The 17246-nt window shown below is 42.0% G+C and overlaps 1 protein-coding gene across 4 annotated transcripts in view; it reads right to left on the bottom strand.

Annotated features, from left to right (window-relative positions):
• Nucleotides 1-17246, bottom strand: part of unc5a (unc-5 netrin receptor A) — a 131087-nt gene that overhangs the window by 53152 nt on the left and 60689 nt on the right. For all 4 annotated transcript variants that reach the window (XM_085790145.1, XM_085790147.1, XM_085790144.1 and 1 more), the window contains exon 2: nucleotides 11053-11268. In XM_085790145.1, the coding sequence (XP_085646271.1) occupies nucleotides 11053-11268 (216 nt within the window). The remainder of the gene's footprint in view (nucleotides 1-11052; nucleotides 11269-17246) is intronic.

The raw sequence follows: 17246 nt of genomic DNA, 5'->3' as shown, positions 1-17246 counted from the left end.
TCACATTCATTGACTGGACCCACGTGATCACTGTAAGCGGTTTCCACTGCATACTGTATCTATTGTGTGTTTTCAATGTTCCAGTATCAAATGATGATACATTGATTAACTGCATCAGCAGTGATTGTATGACAAAAAAATATTAACAGAAAAAGGGTTAACTTACAGCATACGTCAATCTTTTAGAAAGAGTGAATATTTTAGCAGGTACCTATCAGTTACATTTCAAACTTAAGTTTGTTCTATTACTAAAAAATTCATAGCACTTAACCACTGTGACGCCTTCCTGATTTTCAAGTAATGAGCTGCTTTACCTTGTTAGGAAATGAGGATATGTTAACAGTTTGTAATGTCACGGCTGAGCGGACATGAAAAACAATGTTTTCTAGCATCATGACAAACCTCTGTATGCTCCGTGTCAACACCATGCTGTGATGTGGATACACAACGCTTGTGTGACTCTGAATCAATCGTTCCTGAAGGTCTGTGGGGCAAAGTAAAACCTTCAAGTCTGCACCTACCACCCTCGCACCATGACGCACAAAAGGTTCTCTGGCAAACAGCAGTGGCTGAATTGCAGTATGTAGTACTGCAATTCAGCCGCTGCTGTTAGCCTTACAGTGGCGAAAATAAAACAGCATCTTGCCGATTTTTTTGTCTTTCTTTCTTTTTCTTATAACTGAGAATTATGATTTAAATCCATTTCCTGTGATGAAAAGCAAAGTATATTAGGGCTTTTGATATGGGTAAAACAAACAAACAAATTCACATCATCATCTTTTAAGTGAAAATTAAAAGCAATAATGACCACACCAAGAGAAATTGCGATATTTGCCCATGTGATGGCAATATGATCTTTTTTTGCACATTGTGGAGCCCCATTACCTATCCTGTTACATGGAGGTCAAATCTTAAAAGTATAATGCTTGTGAAATGTTCACAGCATGTGTCTGTAATCTGTTCAACTTGTGGTCACATGACGTTGAGTCTACATGGTTCCATCTCTACTGTGGACCATGTTGTTGTGTCCAGAGTCAACTACAATGTGATGCATGAGGGGATGAAGTGCTGTAGACCGAACACGGATTGAGCCTTTAAATATTAATTTCTTTGTTCAAATGTGATGTATTTATTATTAATGGTGTAGATGCAAGACAGAGAATTGTGGACTTTATAAATAACCTGACGCTGAAAACTGGGAAAATGGAGTCGATGCAGAGTGGACCCCTGAGCTTGGTTTGATATCACAAGCAGCAGATGTTAGAGGGAGATGTTGAAATAATATGCACAGATGCAGCAGAGAGGGTAAAACTGCTTAAAAAGGAGGAAAATATTAAGTGGTGATTTAGAAATTATAATTATAAAGACAAGAGTTGTGATGTTTGCAAAAATCACAAGAAGGGCTGCCTCTCATTTACATCCCATTTTCTATTACAGATTAATCTGTCTGGTGTTTCATGATTAATGAATTGATCTAGTGCATAAAATGTGGGGAAAAAATGGTGAAATATGCCCCAAGGTCCAAGGTGCAAATTTACATTTTTACTTTTGTTCAACCAAAACCCCAAGTGATACAGTTTACTGTCACAGAAAAGAATAAGCTGTAATCAATGAATATTTGGTTCTTTTCCAGTGAAGTGACTCCGTTAAATTTCTAAGACACACTAGCTGACTGTAAAAAGAGGAACGGACACAGTTGACGCCAAACAGATACCAATATTTTGTTTCCTGAACAGAGCTTTTTGGGGTTTTTTTATTATTAGGTTTTCAGTTATATACTGGAAATTAACTTCAACACTGAAAATCTATGCCCTTTGTCTGCCCTTTAAGTACATGTTGCTCTGAGAAAGACAGAAGAAAGAAAAAATAACAAACATCTTGAGAAAACAAACACATGGTCTAAAACAGAGCCAATGAATGAATTATTAATTTGAATTGCATACAATCCTCAAGGTTGCCTTCTGATGGCTCCCAGACCAGAACTGCTGCTCTTGTTGTTGCGAACACGCCTCATTGAACACCCGCTCCGATGCATGTGGCCGGTGCCTCTGAATTCTCTTCTTTGTGTGTTAGTGGTCGACACGCTGGCCACACAATGCAGATTACAGATGCATTGGCATGTAGGCAGGAACATGCTGATGATTGACTTGGACTTTTATTCAGCGAAACGCGAGGCAGAACACATTTTCCAGGCTGTTTTTCACTCTGTCACCCACTTGACCCAAAGTACACCGGCCTGCAAATACACGGTCCATCAATTGTAAGGTTCACTTGAGACTGTGCAGCAAAATTCTCTGAGTAAAATACAGACGACTGGTTTTGATATCACTGGTTATAAAAGCTGAATCCCACCTGCATGTGACCTCTTGTTTGTGACACTTCCGTGGAAGATTTTCTGTTTTCCTTTTCACATTTAACACGGCACTTCATGAGAAGATTGAAGCTATTCTTCTTTCCTCGCTGCATAAAATAGTTCTTTCACTTCGCCACCACCATCCCATACCCAAGACACCCTGCAGCTTCTAGTTTTAAAAAGAGGAGAATGGAGAGTTGATGTTTGTTGGAAGACTGTGTAAAATACCTATACTGAAAGTCTCCTCGGGGCTGAACACACAAAGCATTAACTGTCAGCTACTGAGGAGCTCTGCCTATCAAAAATCTCCATGGACTATTTATCTGTCAGCTCCCTCACGACACCTCTCTGCTCCACTATTTTTAAACGAATCTGAGCAGAACAGGTGTTGATTGACACCCCAAACTCCCACTCTGTCAGCATAACACTCATGTCTTTCATTTCCGAGGGACGTGCAGGTAAGCTGAAAGATAAAATTACATTACTGTAAAAAATTTAAAATGAGAAAAATATCAAAACTTCATTGCCTACAATGAAAAATAACAAGGCAGGACGGAAATTCTGTGGCTCTTCTCTGCTCCATTCACAGACCCACCGTGCTAAAAGGGAACATTTTGAGGCACATTGTGAAATCCAAGCACATTTGCAACTTTGGCCTCTATTTGCTCAGCACAAGGGCAGTACAAGTGGCCTGAGTAATGCATGTGCTGCATTTCATTGCAGCATACAGACCTCATTTTATTCAGATGTCACGGTTAGGGAGCAGGAAGCTTAGAACTACGGTTAGACAGATGTAAGAAAATATTTCCATGTAGCTCTGAGGACCAAGCTGCTTTCCAGAAAAGTACACAGACTATTGTGTGACTTTGGAAATGCACTGAGGAAATTCTTATCATACGTTCATGAAGAAGAAAGCACTAGCAATCTATTGTCATCTAAAAACGATGAATCACCATGGACACAAAGATGTTTAAACACCTCTGCTGCATGTACTACTGATCACACTGCAAATGCAGGTTTGAGACTATATTGATAACATGCCTGCCTTTACGGTAAATAACATCTTTATAACTCCACTAAGATCCACCAAGATTGAATGTATTTCAACCAGCAAGGGCACAGCTTTTGTGGAACTGACAAATATGAAAATTACTTTAGAAAAAGCAAAGCACGAGGCTGACGCTGGATACGTTTTGGTGGGAGGACAAAGGCTGTGCGTGTGGGAGATTGGAACAGCAGTGCTGTTGTTTGACAAATGGTAATTATCTTTTTTCTTTCACTTTTGTTCCACTAATTGCAGTTAATTTTGAAGTTCATTATGCCTACATGTCAAGACCAACTTCAAAAGCAGCAGACCGTACGTATGCCACATTTCCAAATAAAAATATGACTTGCACAAAGTTGGAGGCTCCTCCTAGAGGTGCTGCCTTTCTCTGAGTGTAGCGGTGAGATCAATCAGCACAGCTGGTTGGTGTTTAATTCTGCCTGCCTCACTTTTGTCTCACTGCTCCAAAAAACACTTGCAGTTGTCTCAAGGCCAGACAAACACAGGCTTCAATTAAATTCACTTTGACTCCCTCCTCACTCTGAGGTGTGTTGCTTTGCTTTCAGAGAGGCCTGCCTCCACACAGACAGACACACACACACACACGGATGCAGACACCGCGCTGACCTGCCTGCGAAGCCTAATAGAACACGTTGGCAGATGTGTCACGGGAACAATTCACCTTGCCATCTGTTTTTCGGTGCTTCATGGCCAAATCCTTCCCCCCTCAGTCCTGCAATCAAGGACAGGATGAAATACAAGTCCCATTATGGGGTAGCAGCTAATAATGCATTATCAATTAGTCCCCTTGGCTACTGATCGATGCTTAGCAGGTGGTACAAGGCCATTTCGTTCATTTAGGACTATATTGTCCTCTTCTCCCATGATTCTCTTATTTCCTTCTGTTCATTAGGCCCTGGCCGTTAGACCTATCAGGTTTTGCTTCAATTGCAGTAGGACCGTTCCTTCAGTATTCCATTAAAGATAATGTTTAATCACTGTTGTGTTGGCCTGACACTATTAAGAAGTCTATCCTGAATTAACCTGAATTTTGACAACAACAAAATCACGGTGAGCTCGCCGCTGCTTTCACATTTTACTAAATGTCATTCACGTAACAGGACCTTTTATAAGGTGTATATCTACATCCAAGCTGTTGACCTATACGTGGCCAGAAAAAAGGGGAGGAAAAGATGTATACCACAGGGACAGAGAGAGAGGAGAGTGGGTGGAAGCTGGTGTGAGAGAGGTGATTGGCTGATATAATACCATGGATAAGTATTGAGGTATTAAAATAAAGGTTACAGATCATTTCAGCTAAGCCTAGCTTATCTCCCCCTTAGATCAGAAATTAAATATGTCATCACATTACAATCCAGGATCTAGTCAATCAGAAAATACACATTTTATACAAATGAATCTGCGCTGGTTTGCAGGCATAGGGGTTAGCCCTGTGGTGCTATAACACATTATTAGTTCTATTCAGAAGTGATAGATGGTTTTAAAAGATTTACTGACTACGTCATATGTGGTATTTAGTCCTCAAAGGATTGATGGAGGACAGGGGCAGGCGCTGATAAATCGAGGGGTAAAAAGTAAGAGGTTATATTCCTTTATAGCAGTTTGAAATGATGTGTAGGGTTGTTGAAAAAGGAATATTAAAGAGCATATTAATATTGCATGTGTGATTCCACTGCCAACTCTGAAAAATTTACTTTCATTAGGTACAAGGCACATGTGTAGCATCTGATTATTTTCTCCATCATCTTCTGTTTTCATTGTAGAGACCTTGTCAACATCCGCTTCAATCAACAAAGAAAATATAATCTCCACCCATCTTTATAAGGCAGTTGGCGAGGTTTATTGAAATAGGAATCTGAAATGCATGTATTTTCCACCTGAGAGGGTTTTGCTGCTCCGGTGACGATGCGACGCGTGGATCAAAATCGTTTCCATCAATGCTGGCAGATGAAATGCAAACAAAATCAAATCAGTCTGGCCCATACAACAGTCCTCCGCTCAAATGCCAATCTCCCTTCTCCTCATCATGTGTCTGATGAGAAATCATAGTGTGCGAGAATCTCCTAATCTATGCAAACACACTGTCAGCATTGATTTGTTCGGAGGGGATATGTCTTTATTAGGACTCGCCAGACATCTCAGATTCTCCTGCTCTATAAAGGATGACCTGAGAAAGACACAGAGCCGACTGGGGCTTTGGAAGCAGTCACAGCCATGGCAATTGAGATAAGTTACTGAGGACAGGTAATGAGAACCGATAGACTCGAGGATGGATCAATATCGGACATTGATACGAGGAGAGGAAGGACAAATTGTGACATCTCTTTCCTTTTCCATGTTCAAAGGGGCTTTTGAGACAAGTGGCCCTGTCTGTACCCGTGTGTCTCTGTGTGTGTGTGTCTGTGTGAATACAGAAGTGTGTGTGTATGTGTGAAAGGGGGCCAGAGTGTTGGTACTGTAAGTCCAACTGTATCTGTACAGTGAAGCTCCTTTGTCTTTCTTGCACAGAATCCGTTTCAATAAACAGACCTGTCCGATGAGGGCAGAGGGCACAGCTACTGTAGGTGGTTATGTCATGTCTTCTGCTGCCTGAGCTTTGAATCTGAGCAGTCTGACTGAGACACGTCTGCACTTCAGACCTGGGTCTGTTATTAATTTAAACCCTTCAAGTTACTTTGACGTCTGCCTCAGCCCACTGGGAGTGAACATGGATGCCGTTTGCTGAATATCGCCTTTGCAGTGCAGGTCTAGACTAATTTAATCTCTGAAACATGTTTCCATTTTCTGATATAACCTCCACTCAGTTCTTCCACTTGAAATGGTTATTGATTACAGCTTCTGCTCTCTTTGATTAGTTAGTTTTCCCATTTGATATCCTTTGGTCATGAAAACATGCACAAAAGTCACTGGGACTGTGGGAATCCCCCGATGTTCTTGCAGCAGCAGCTGACGAAAGTGCACTGGTTATCAAGGGTGTATTTGGAAACAGTCTAGTTTGACTTACAACTTATGCTACAGACAGAAAGCTGAAGTCTGATTCTCTTGCTTCTCTAACACTCTCTAATAATAATACAATTTATCAGATGTAGAATTTTATAATCACTTAGCCTAGATAATAATCATAATTGTTTCTTAAGTTTGACTAAGTTGACCATGGTATACTGATCATAAACTTCTGAATATTTGTAGCTATGAGCAGTATGGATACAACAATTTTCATTACATTATTGTTGTTGTATTGCAGTGTTGTTATTTAACACTGTTGTATCAGTATGTTGTGATGCAATCCAGAACAACTGTATGTGTTAAGTACATCATTTACTTTTAATCAAGAGGCTTCTTCACATGGAAGCCAAACTCATACAAAAGTCTTGTATTGCCATTAAGTAGTTTGAAGTTGAGGGGGATATGGAACCAGTTTCATATGAGAACTGCTTACTTATTGGCTGAACTACTGGAACTGTAGCCTACATATTGTATACGAGGAACTCATCAATTCATTTTATTGATGCTTGGAACCTGACAAAGTTTTCAGCAAAGTTTGGTTTGTCTTGATTAATTCATTATTCCCTGGCTGCTGCAGTATTTTAGATGTGATTCGATAACTTCTTGTTTTGATTGGTCATGGATATTCTTTAAGGCAATATTTAAATAGTTTTTAGGATTAACGCTTTAGACATGTATTTCATTATATTTACCTCATTATTATTTCTGTCTGTCTTGGCCAGGGAACATCATTATTCCTAATGAGACTGGTTAAATAAAGGTTACATACAAAAGACTGAATAAATCTGTTTTACTTTGACACATTTTATTCGCTGGTTGTGACTTGAAAGTTAGATATTGAGTATTAGACAAACTCAGAAAGGCTTGTGGAGCTCACAGCAGCGGCTGTTTCTCCCCAGTCTGTCATGAATATTCAGGTCTCATGTATGTGGAGACAAACCAATGCAACGCCTAATGAAACTGTATGTGTGCTTTATAGTTGATGAACCGCTAATCCATTAAGGACTGAAGGAAGGATTATCATGTTGAACAAAGGACAGCAGAACAAATGTGTGCATCATATCCAGCAGTGACTCTTGACTCTGATGTGTCTACATGCCATTTCCATTATTTTACTAGTGGAATTAAGAGCATTAACGCTATCCAAAAGCTTGACTCCTCATTTGCATAACAAAGGAACAAGGTTCCTTGATGAGAATCCCAATCAGCTTGGACACACCAGCCAATGACACTGGGGCTGATGTCTCAGAAGGTTTTTGACTGTTGTTGCCTGGTCCCATTGGCTCGTAGTACTTACATCTCTGTCTTTGTTCATGAAGAAAACAAGCTTGGATTCTGCTCACTGCAAAGCACGGGCACAGACAACAGCTCAGTCAGGTAGAAAATCTCTCGGAGAAATGGGCTATTTTTAGTGGGTGATTTTTCACTGTTGCACTGAGTCTAAATTGTCAATCAATTTTTGTCAACTTGGGTACGTCTCCCAACTCCTCACTCCTCCTTCCTTAAGGCGTCGTGTTGATATCGGGTGGCTTCTTCTGTGACAGAAGTCCTGGTTGCTTGGCAACAGGTACGAGTTTAGAGTCCAGCGTGACTGTGACAACCAGGGTGAGAGGACAGCTTGACAAGCCTGTGCTGCTGAGCGCGCACACACACACACACACAACCACACAACCACACACACACACACACACAGAGGATGGATGTGTGCACCTCACATGTTTTTTGCAGGAAGGGGGATTAGAGGGAGCCATCAGTAAACTCCTCGGGGCAGTGCTGACATTAAACAGCACAAGTGTTTGAGAGATCGATGTGGGTACCTTGGAGCAGCCATACCTCTGGACAACCACGTGTCCTTCATAACTGCACAGCCCCACATACCACACATTCATCATCAAAGGCAGCGGGACCACAGAGCGATGTGGAGAACTGCGAGGGGGGCCTTGGAACTTCACAGGGTCTGTAAAGACGGAGCCCCTCGCTGCTGCAGGGGTTCGTGCACCCGGCACGACAGATTTCTTTCATGGACAAATAAATGCTGACTATAACGGCTCATAACCACATGGCAAATGGTCCATCATCATTAAATGTTGGCAGAGCAACGGTGAATTGGTAATGTGATGTTCCCATAAACTCTGCAGTTTATGGGGCACATCGTGTTCTTGACAAAACTTGCTATTGACAAAACGCGATTCATATTCACTGAATCAAAGTTAAGCTCCACAATGTCACCAGTTTGCAAGCTGCATAAAACTCAGAGCTGCAGATAACATGTCATACAATCAGTGCGTTTACACACACTTGAATAAGCAGGTTGCACAGGGAAACTCCACTGAGCAGACAATCAGAGAATGTGTTTAGTAATCTGTAGTAATCTGGTTCCAGACCAATATCATATTTTTCCGTGACCTCTGACCTCAATGTGGAAGCGAGGGTTAGTTAATTTGTAGCGGTGAGAAGATGCTGTACAGAGACAGGCAGACTGAGTGGAGCTGTCCCTCACAGTGCCAGTGTGTCGTCAATGTAAAAAAAAAAAAGGCGTGTTCAGTGGTGGAAACACACTTAGAACTTCTTCAGACTACTTTTCTGTTTATTTCAATTTCACTCTCATGTTGGATGGATATATTTTAAGCAAATGAGAACAAATCACTTTGTGTAATTGTCTCCTCTTTCATCCTGCCACTTTGTTGTCCTCTGTATCTGCAGTCCATCCATCATGCACATGTGTACATGTAAAAAGCTGATTAGAAACCTGGTTACCCCGGCAGAGAACGGCAGAGAAATTGATGTTCTCCGGGAAAAGTTTACCAGGGGAAACCAAATTCTCCAATCTCATGAATTGTGAAACCAGATTTATCCGTTACATGACAGCCACTCACTTCAGTGCCAGTTTGTTCACAGGGAAGTTAGACAATAATCATGCACTTTTACTGTGTGTCATGGTTACACCTTGTGGTTTGAGCAGTTTTCTAAAAGGCCGTAAAATCCTCTTTTCCCTCTCAGAGGACTGCTGGTATTGGCAACACTTTTAATTTGCATCCCTCCCCTAGACAAAAATGAGAAACCGTGAGAGCAGAACTGTTAATGAAGCAACACAAGAAGGAAGATAGAGTTGGGAATTGATCAAATTTTATCAGTGTTGACTTGCTGACAATTTCTTCTTAATGATCCAAATCCACAAGCGTGCCCTTGAGTGTTTGTTTTCTGTTCTCAAAACAGGAGCTACAATTAACTTTTCATACTCTTTTATTGCAGATATTCACGAGAGCTTGACTCAAAGATGACTCCAGCATCCAGAAACGGTGCCTAATACACGAGGTACAACAAATCAGACAACTGAACACAGTGTGTGAGCGACAGCGGTGACAAGACAAGACGAGGTAGAGTTAAAATACAGGGTGTATTCACTTCTTCCTCCACTTGTAGTCAATGTACTCAGAATAGTGATAAAAACTTGACTCCATGGAACTACAGTCATATTTTAGTCTCTTCTATCTTCTGCAGTACAAGGAAAAAGCTCCTGGTGCCTCAGAGAGCTGAAGCTCAAATCACTCACCACGCCTCAAAGTCACTCACGCAACAGAGAATTTTGAAAAAAAAAAATACAACAGTTTTTTGTTTTAATAGACAAAAAAAGAACAGGAGCAGGAGGGGACTAGTCAGCACACACACCAATCAAAGTCTCAACATGGGAGGATATCTGCGTTCATCATAAACTAGATCAGAAACCTTCACCTACAAAAGCATCAGCTGGAATCGACATTTAGTTAATCCCATGGCATTTTTAGACAGTTTTTGCCTCCATGTGCTGAGCTGCTGCATGTTAATGCCAAACCCTGTAGACCAGACGGATAAAATGTTCGCACTCTGAGCTCTTTATCTGAAAACAAAGAGGCAAAGTGTGCGTATGAACTGAAACATTCCCGCTCAAATTAGCCTTTAGATTTTCCTGCTTTGAACACCGTCCATCTTGGTGCTTTGGTGTGTGTGTGTGTGTGTGTGTGTGTGTGCAGGATCTGAGGGACGTCTCTGTCCTTTTGTGCTCAGTTGTTGAGTCCAGTATCTTTTTTTTTTTTCTAATACATTGTTATGTATAGCAGCAAATCTGAGCGAGCATTTGCATGTGTGTGTGTGTTCCTGCTGCCACAGAAAACCTGTCATTCCCACGTTTCCCGTTCCTGATCACTTGTCAGGCTGTGAATGGGTGGTTTGAATTCGCAGATCGCTGCTGAATCACACCACATCAGTGTCATACATGTTTATGACACTGATGGCGGAGGCGGGGGAATGCAGCACAACAGAGAGAAAAACAAACAGGTCTCCAAGGTGATTGAGAAGATTTCTGAGACTGAAACCAATGTGCTTATTATGAGACTGGCAGGCTAAATAGGCTGGAGGATGAGCCAAGAGCCTGATGGAGCACAGTAATCACTGGCAAATTGCAAACCTTAGTTTCAGCACGCAAACACTTCACGTAATGTATCTACGGAGCCGTACATGTCAGACATCTGCAGCAAACCATCCAAAAACGGCTGAAATAATTACCCAGCACTAGATACATTGGCGCCAAAATAAAAAGCAGATTAATTCTTTTTTTTTGGTTGTTTGTCTGAGAGTTTGTCTCACGTACCTGTGGCTGGGTCGACTGTCCGCTCAATCAAGTGGTCATCCTGGTGAACCCACTCGCCGTTGCACTTGAAGTAGATCTGTGTGGCCGGGGTGGAGCGGCAGGTCAGCGTCACCGGCTTGTTCTTCACGATGAACTCGTCCTGCGGCTCCACCAGGAAGTGAGGTAACAGATCCGAGAAGGCGGCAGGAAGCGTTGCTGTGGCCGTGTGCTCGGAACCTTGGGAGGAAAAAAAAAAAAAAGAGAGAGAGAGAGAGAGAGAGAGAGATTTTACAGCGATGCCAAAATATAAAAATAGAACGAAGAAAAAAAGCTTTCAAATACTTCAAGTTGACATGAGGCAGGAGTTGAACCTTTCCTGCTCTGCTGTTGTGACTGCTGCAGGACTGAGTGAAAATGCAGCTGACACCGAGTATCTAATGTAGACATTGAGTGTCCTTGGTGAATTGCTGCTCATACATACGCATATGAAAAGAGACAGAGACAGATGGACAGACAAGAGTGAAAGAGAGAGACAGAGCGGTCTGAAGGAGAGTTGACAGTGACAGAGCTTGTCCCTGTGTACTCTTGGCTGGGTCGGATGGATAGTGGAGTCCATGTCTTTACTCCAGCTCTTAATCACAGCCCTTTAACATCACTGCTGATGGACCGGCGGCCGTAAATCCCGTCTCGGCTACTGGGCCACTCCACACTGTATTTTATGGCTCTTCAACCAGGACTCTAACTTTACCCACATTAAGCCCAGAAAGGGGGAGAGACAGATTGGTTGGCGGTGACTGACAGCCAGACAGCCAGTTAACTCAAACTCACATCTCATGGTGTGAGTGAAGATGCAGGTTTTACTCCTCCAGAATCTCACATGACACGTAGGAGACGAGAGGAGAGGAGAGAGGAGACACATATCCAACGCGTGGAGATAACACAAGGCGTCCTTCAGGGGGACAATGCCGCGATTTACAGCCAACTTTCTTTCGCGCTCGCTGAAAAATGTTCAACACAAACGCTGAATGACACAATGGAGCCTACAGCGCACACACGCCCCTTCCTCTGTGAACACAGTTTCTCTCTCTCTAAACATATTAGCCTCGTGCAAGTGATAGTGAGAGGACAAGAGAACGGAGTAGAAACAGGGAAATAACCTCTTTACACCACCGGCACTCAGGGGAGACCAGTAAATCCCAAAATAAAACCCTTTTAAAAGGAGAGTAATATTAATTTACTGCCCTGAATCCAATATGGCTGACAGACCAGGCATTAACAACCTTCTCCATCACTCCCTGTGCAGCAGGAGAGGATGGGAGTCTACATCTCTCATAATGAAACGGCAACACTCATGCTGACCTTTCGTCTCCCTGCTTCTTCTCCTCCCTCACACAGCCTTCGTTCATCCTTGCAGCTTGCGGACGCCCAGGTCAGGGATAATATTATGTTGCGTCATAAACACCAGTCTTTGGATAAAGACATTATCTGTCAGTTCCTCCCCCACCACACATTATATTAATGTCTCTCTTTATTCTCTCCTATTTTTTTTTTTTCTCTCCGGGTGTGCTGAGTTGCTAATTTATCAGGATGAGATACAGTGAAGCACGCCGCTGCTGCTGCCGCTGCCGCTGAACCCCATTAATGTTTTGTGTACATGTTTAACTCTTAATGAAAACTAAATGTTCTGTGTCCAATGAACGACATACATCACTTGCTGACACTTTGCTCTTTTTTCCCCCATTTTCTAAGCACTCCTTTATTATTGCAATGCATTTGCAGAGAAGAAAAAATGTCATTAATATGGCAGCTCTCTATTCAGGACGACACAACTGCCTGACATTATTTACTATGTATGCGAGAGCGTGTTTCTCATTTTGTGATGTCAAGGAAAAGGCCACAGTTCATCATGAATGGTGAGTATAATTGCTCTAACTGGGAGCAAAAACTTTCCTAATAAACAGCGTGGGACCGGTAGGTCAGGTTATTTGAGAGTGTGTTGGTCCTAATGACGGCGGCTTCTTCTAATGGGCCGGCTTCCAGCTCTGTGACCAAGGCTATTAGCCGGGCGGGCTGACCCTCTGTACTTCCTGCAGACTGAAGACGACAGCTCAGTAAAACAGTGGGCGAGACTCACCTCACACCTGCCGGGTTAATCATCTCATAGAGAACAGATGATGTTGAAACAGAGACAGAACCAAAGCCACCTGAGACACCTGACGAGTTGTGAGAGCGGCTTGATGAACTCCTGATGCTGTTAACTCGCCGCTGGCTCCTCATTTGCAGGGGTCACATTCAACACGATCCCTCAACTTTTGATGATGTTTTCAATTTGTGTTTGTGCGCGCGTGTGTTTGTACTTGTGTGTCGGAAAAAGGGGTGGGGGGTAAGTCTTCCATTTTAGTACATGCACTTTAGGTTAATGAGGTTAAACACGTAATTTCTTTAGAGAAATAAATTGTCATTTTATGGGAAGGGCATTCTAGTCACGCACTGCTTTATATCAAACCCATAATGGAGGACTGATGCGTAGTAAATTGGCTCAGATTATTGTCACGACACAATGTACTTCAAAGTCAATGTGCACACACACTCACACACACGCACATGCACGCACACACGGGAGTATCAGCCACTTAACAGACTTCTTGTGGGTCAATGCACAAATCAAATAGACATACAGCAGCACTATGGGCACTGCACTGAATGTGATTGGCTAAAGCTGCCATTAATTGTTAAATGCATCTGAGCCCACTGCCAGCTCATTTTGCACACACAAACACACAAACAACAAACACTGGACGCTAAATGCCTCCCTTGTTGATCGTTGGGCCAATGAAGATGACTTAATTGATACAACATGTGTTGCTGGAAGCGTGTGGCTTCCCGCATTTACATAGAGAGAATGGAGGAGAATTATTTCTGATTCTTGTACTTTTCAGAATAAGTGTATCGGGTTACGACCTGATATTTGTCTGCAGCTGCTATTCTCTCGAGAGACATTTCAACTGACCTAAAACACACACACACACACACACACACACACACACACGCACACACACACACACAGAACAAGGGTGCACCAGCTGTCAGTGTGCTGAGCCATGATGTCCAAGGCTGAACTGCTGCAGCTCACAGAACACCCCCCACCTCCACCTCCTCATCCTCATGTCTCATCTGTCCAGCTGGCCACGTCCACTCCCAACTCAGGGACCGGGTACATCCACAGGAGGAGGAGGAGATGATGAAGTGGTTATGATGCACTCAAACACTTGGAAACACATCTAAAAATCTGGAAAAAAAAAAAGGCGATATTCCTGTAACTGCTGTAACTCTAGATGTCCTCACCACTGCATTTTAAAAAGCATGCAGGAATAGATTTTCACAAGTGTTGCAGCTTTGTACATGTCTTTTGTTACCATCCATCTTCAATATTTCATAAAGATTTTTCCTTTAATGTCACTTGCTGTATCACCTTCCAGGAGTACAGTAGGTGTCTTTTTTTTTTTTGTTTTTACTTTCCGTACACACACAATCTCAGGTCTCATCTTGAAATGAATTCCTCACATGATTCCTCACTTCTCCTCTGCTGGTGTCACTGTGCCACGTACTGTCAACTTTTCTTATCACCATTTGTGGAAATAAGCATTTATTTTTTAATTTCACTCCTTATTATCTACTCAGGGAACAGAATTGCTGAATGCAACACAGTACGAGGGTGTCAGCGGGGAGAAAAACCATAGCTGGAGAGAAAATAACCCTCTTTTGTGTTTCTCCCTCATGGCACCAACACGTCGTGTGCCCTTTGGAGCCAATTACAATTTTCTTTTATTTATTTATCTTTTTTTATTTTTTATTTAACAACGTCATGTCCCCAAAGGAAAGCATCATTGAGCAATCACTGGGCATAATTTACATCAGAGTGATGAACAGCAGCTATAACAAGTGTTTTATGACACCATCAGCGCCTTACAATGTCCTCTGAAATTAATTCAATTAAAATTACTATCCAGAATATTAAAACATTTCATGTTTAGCTGCCATTAACAACAAAGCCAAGATCAAATTTGTCACAACCACTTTGTCAGTTGATGTTTTCCTTCAGAGTACCCGGGTTTGCTCAAGTGGATTTCTGCATACTTTAAATAACACAACGCTGAGTGTCTTTATTTAGTAATCACTCTAAATATAATATATGTACCTTAGGGTTCTGGGGAACAAGGGCGTTGTTTGTGTGTAGTTAGGAATATTTTCAATAAGCCTCTGACAATATTAGCTGTAGGAGCGATTATAAACAGGGAAAGAAGCGGAAATGGGATCTGTGAGAAAAAAAAGAAGCTCCATCCAGCATCATATATAATCTAGAGCGTGGCTGACTGATGTATGTTTGTCCTCAGATGACAAATATTTACTCCTCCACATGTCTGGGTTTCAGAATAAATTTTTCAATGAGACAACCACGCTTCAACAAGCGCTCCTTCAACCACACACGCTCTCATTCTCTGTCAAACACACACTCACCTGTACCATCCTGGGCACGTACACACACACACACACAGAGGCACACACACTTCCACCGAGTTAAAATAACAAAACATGCACACGTACGCAAAATAAAGATCACAAGCATGCAAAAAAAGAATAAAGGGGGGGGGGGCTGTTCGCAAACAGCTTAGTCTTTGTCTCAGGCAGTGAGAGATGTAGAATTATGCATGCAAACAAAAACTGCATGTTAACACAGAAATGCTCAAACACCAACAAATTCAGATTCTATGTAACATCCCTTGTCATTAAGGTTGGTCCGGGAAACAATCAATCACTAGCACTGAAAATACACAAAAAGGCTCTGATGCATAAAATAAACATGTAGTAGAGATGAAACCCATGGAAACCCAAACCTTATCTCATCACGTTTCCATCAGAGGTAGAAGAATAGAGAGAGGCTTAAAACATATTATACATCAGGGAAAGAAGGACAGAGGGAGAGGAAGGGACAGCGAGGACGGGGGTGAGTATGTAAATTATTCTCTCACATGCCACATGTGACGTTATTATAATCTTCTCCTATTAAAATGAATAGAAAATTGGCTGCTAAGCATGTACACTGATGCACGGCTGTACATCTGTGCGCATATATTAATTCAGGATACTAATAGCATGCTGCCAACAGCGTTCCCTGACGGGAATATTTCCACGATAGATGTGTTTCTGAAGCTCAGGTCACATTGTCAACTTTAAGAATTGCCATCAAAAGCTGGCAACATAAATCATCACTGCTCAAACTGGCAGCACTTTGAATGACTAAATGCAGTTTTCTTTTTAGTTATTCTGTTAAACAGTTTATCAACAAAGGAGAAAAAAAGTTGGAGCTGTTAGTTGTGTAAATATGGTGCACAGCAGCACTGTTAATGAGCATTACACCTTTGAACAGGAGCTTACAATCTGCTTATTCCAGTTTGTTGATTTTTATTTATTAATTTTTCCTGTCATCTTTTTGAAGCAACGCCTCAGCAGGGGGGGTCTAAGCAGGGAAGCAACTTTATGCCGTCTACCTTTGCCACCAGCTCTGACGCTCCCCGACACCTTCAGCTGAGCTCGCCTTCCAAGGCATCGCCGTCATGAAAGGCACAGTCGCCTTAAAACCTGAGACCATTTTAAGTTCCTGTCAACGTAAAACAGCTGACATTTGGAGAGTTTTAGGTGAGGGAGGCTGCATGTGTGCGAGCATGTTTGTCTGCGCAAATGTGCATGTTTGTGCAAACGTGTGTGAATAAATGGCTGAAAGTGATATTTAACAAGATCAACAGCTGGGAGTCTGAATTTGTGTACATAACAGCAAGAACGCTAACATGAAACAAACGCATTTTTTCAATTTAAACGCTTATGTGGTTACACCTGTGTTTCAGAAGCTGCATTTCTATTCTTAGAGGCATCATTAAGACGAGACTGTGTGGACAGACTCTTCTGATTGAACGAAATCTCCATATTCATCACTCAAGTGCCACAGCTGATGCTTTGTCCCCAGTAACTTCCAGATGTTTCCACAGACAATCCAGTTTCACGGCTGAATCACCCTCTCAAACAATCAAGTTTTCTCTTTCAAAAGTTTGATCACTGACTGTGACTCCCCAAAAAACTCTGGGCCTTGAATTGAACGATTCAGTAACAACATAAACTTCTAGAGTTACATATAGCATATATGCAACATAAAAATATTC

This window comes from Trachurus japonicus, chromosome 10 (assembly GCF_045865225.1).
Source record: "Trachurus japonicus isolate A0001 chromosome 10, Traja_1.0".
Lineage (NCBI taxonomy): Eukaryota > Metazoa > Chordata > Actinopteri > Carangiformes > Carangidae > Trachurus > Trachurus japonicus.
The sequence above is the reverse complement of the archived record's forward strand: the minus strand, read 5'-3'. Positions and strand labels throughout refer to the sequence as shown.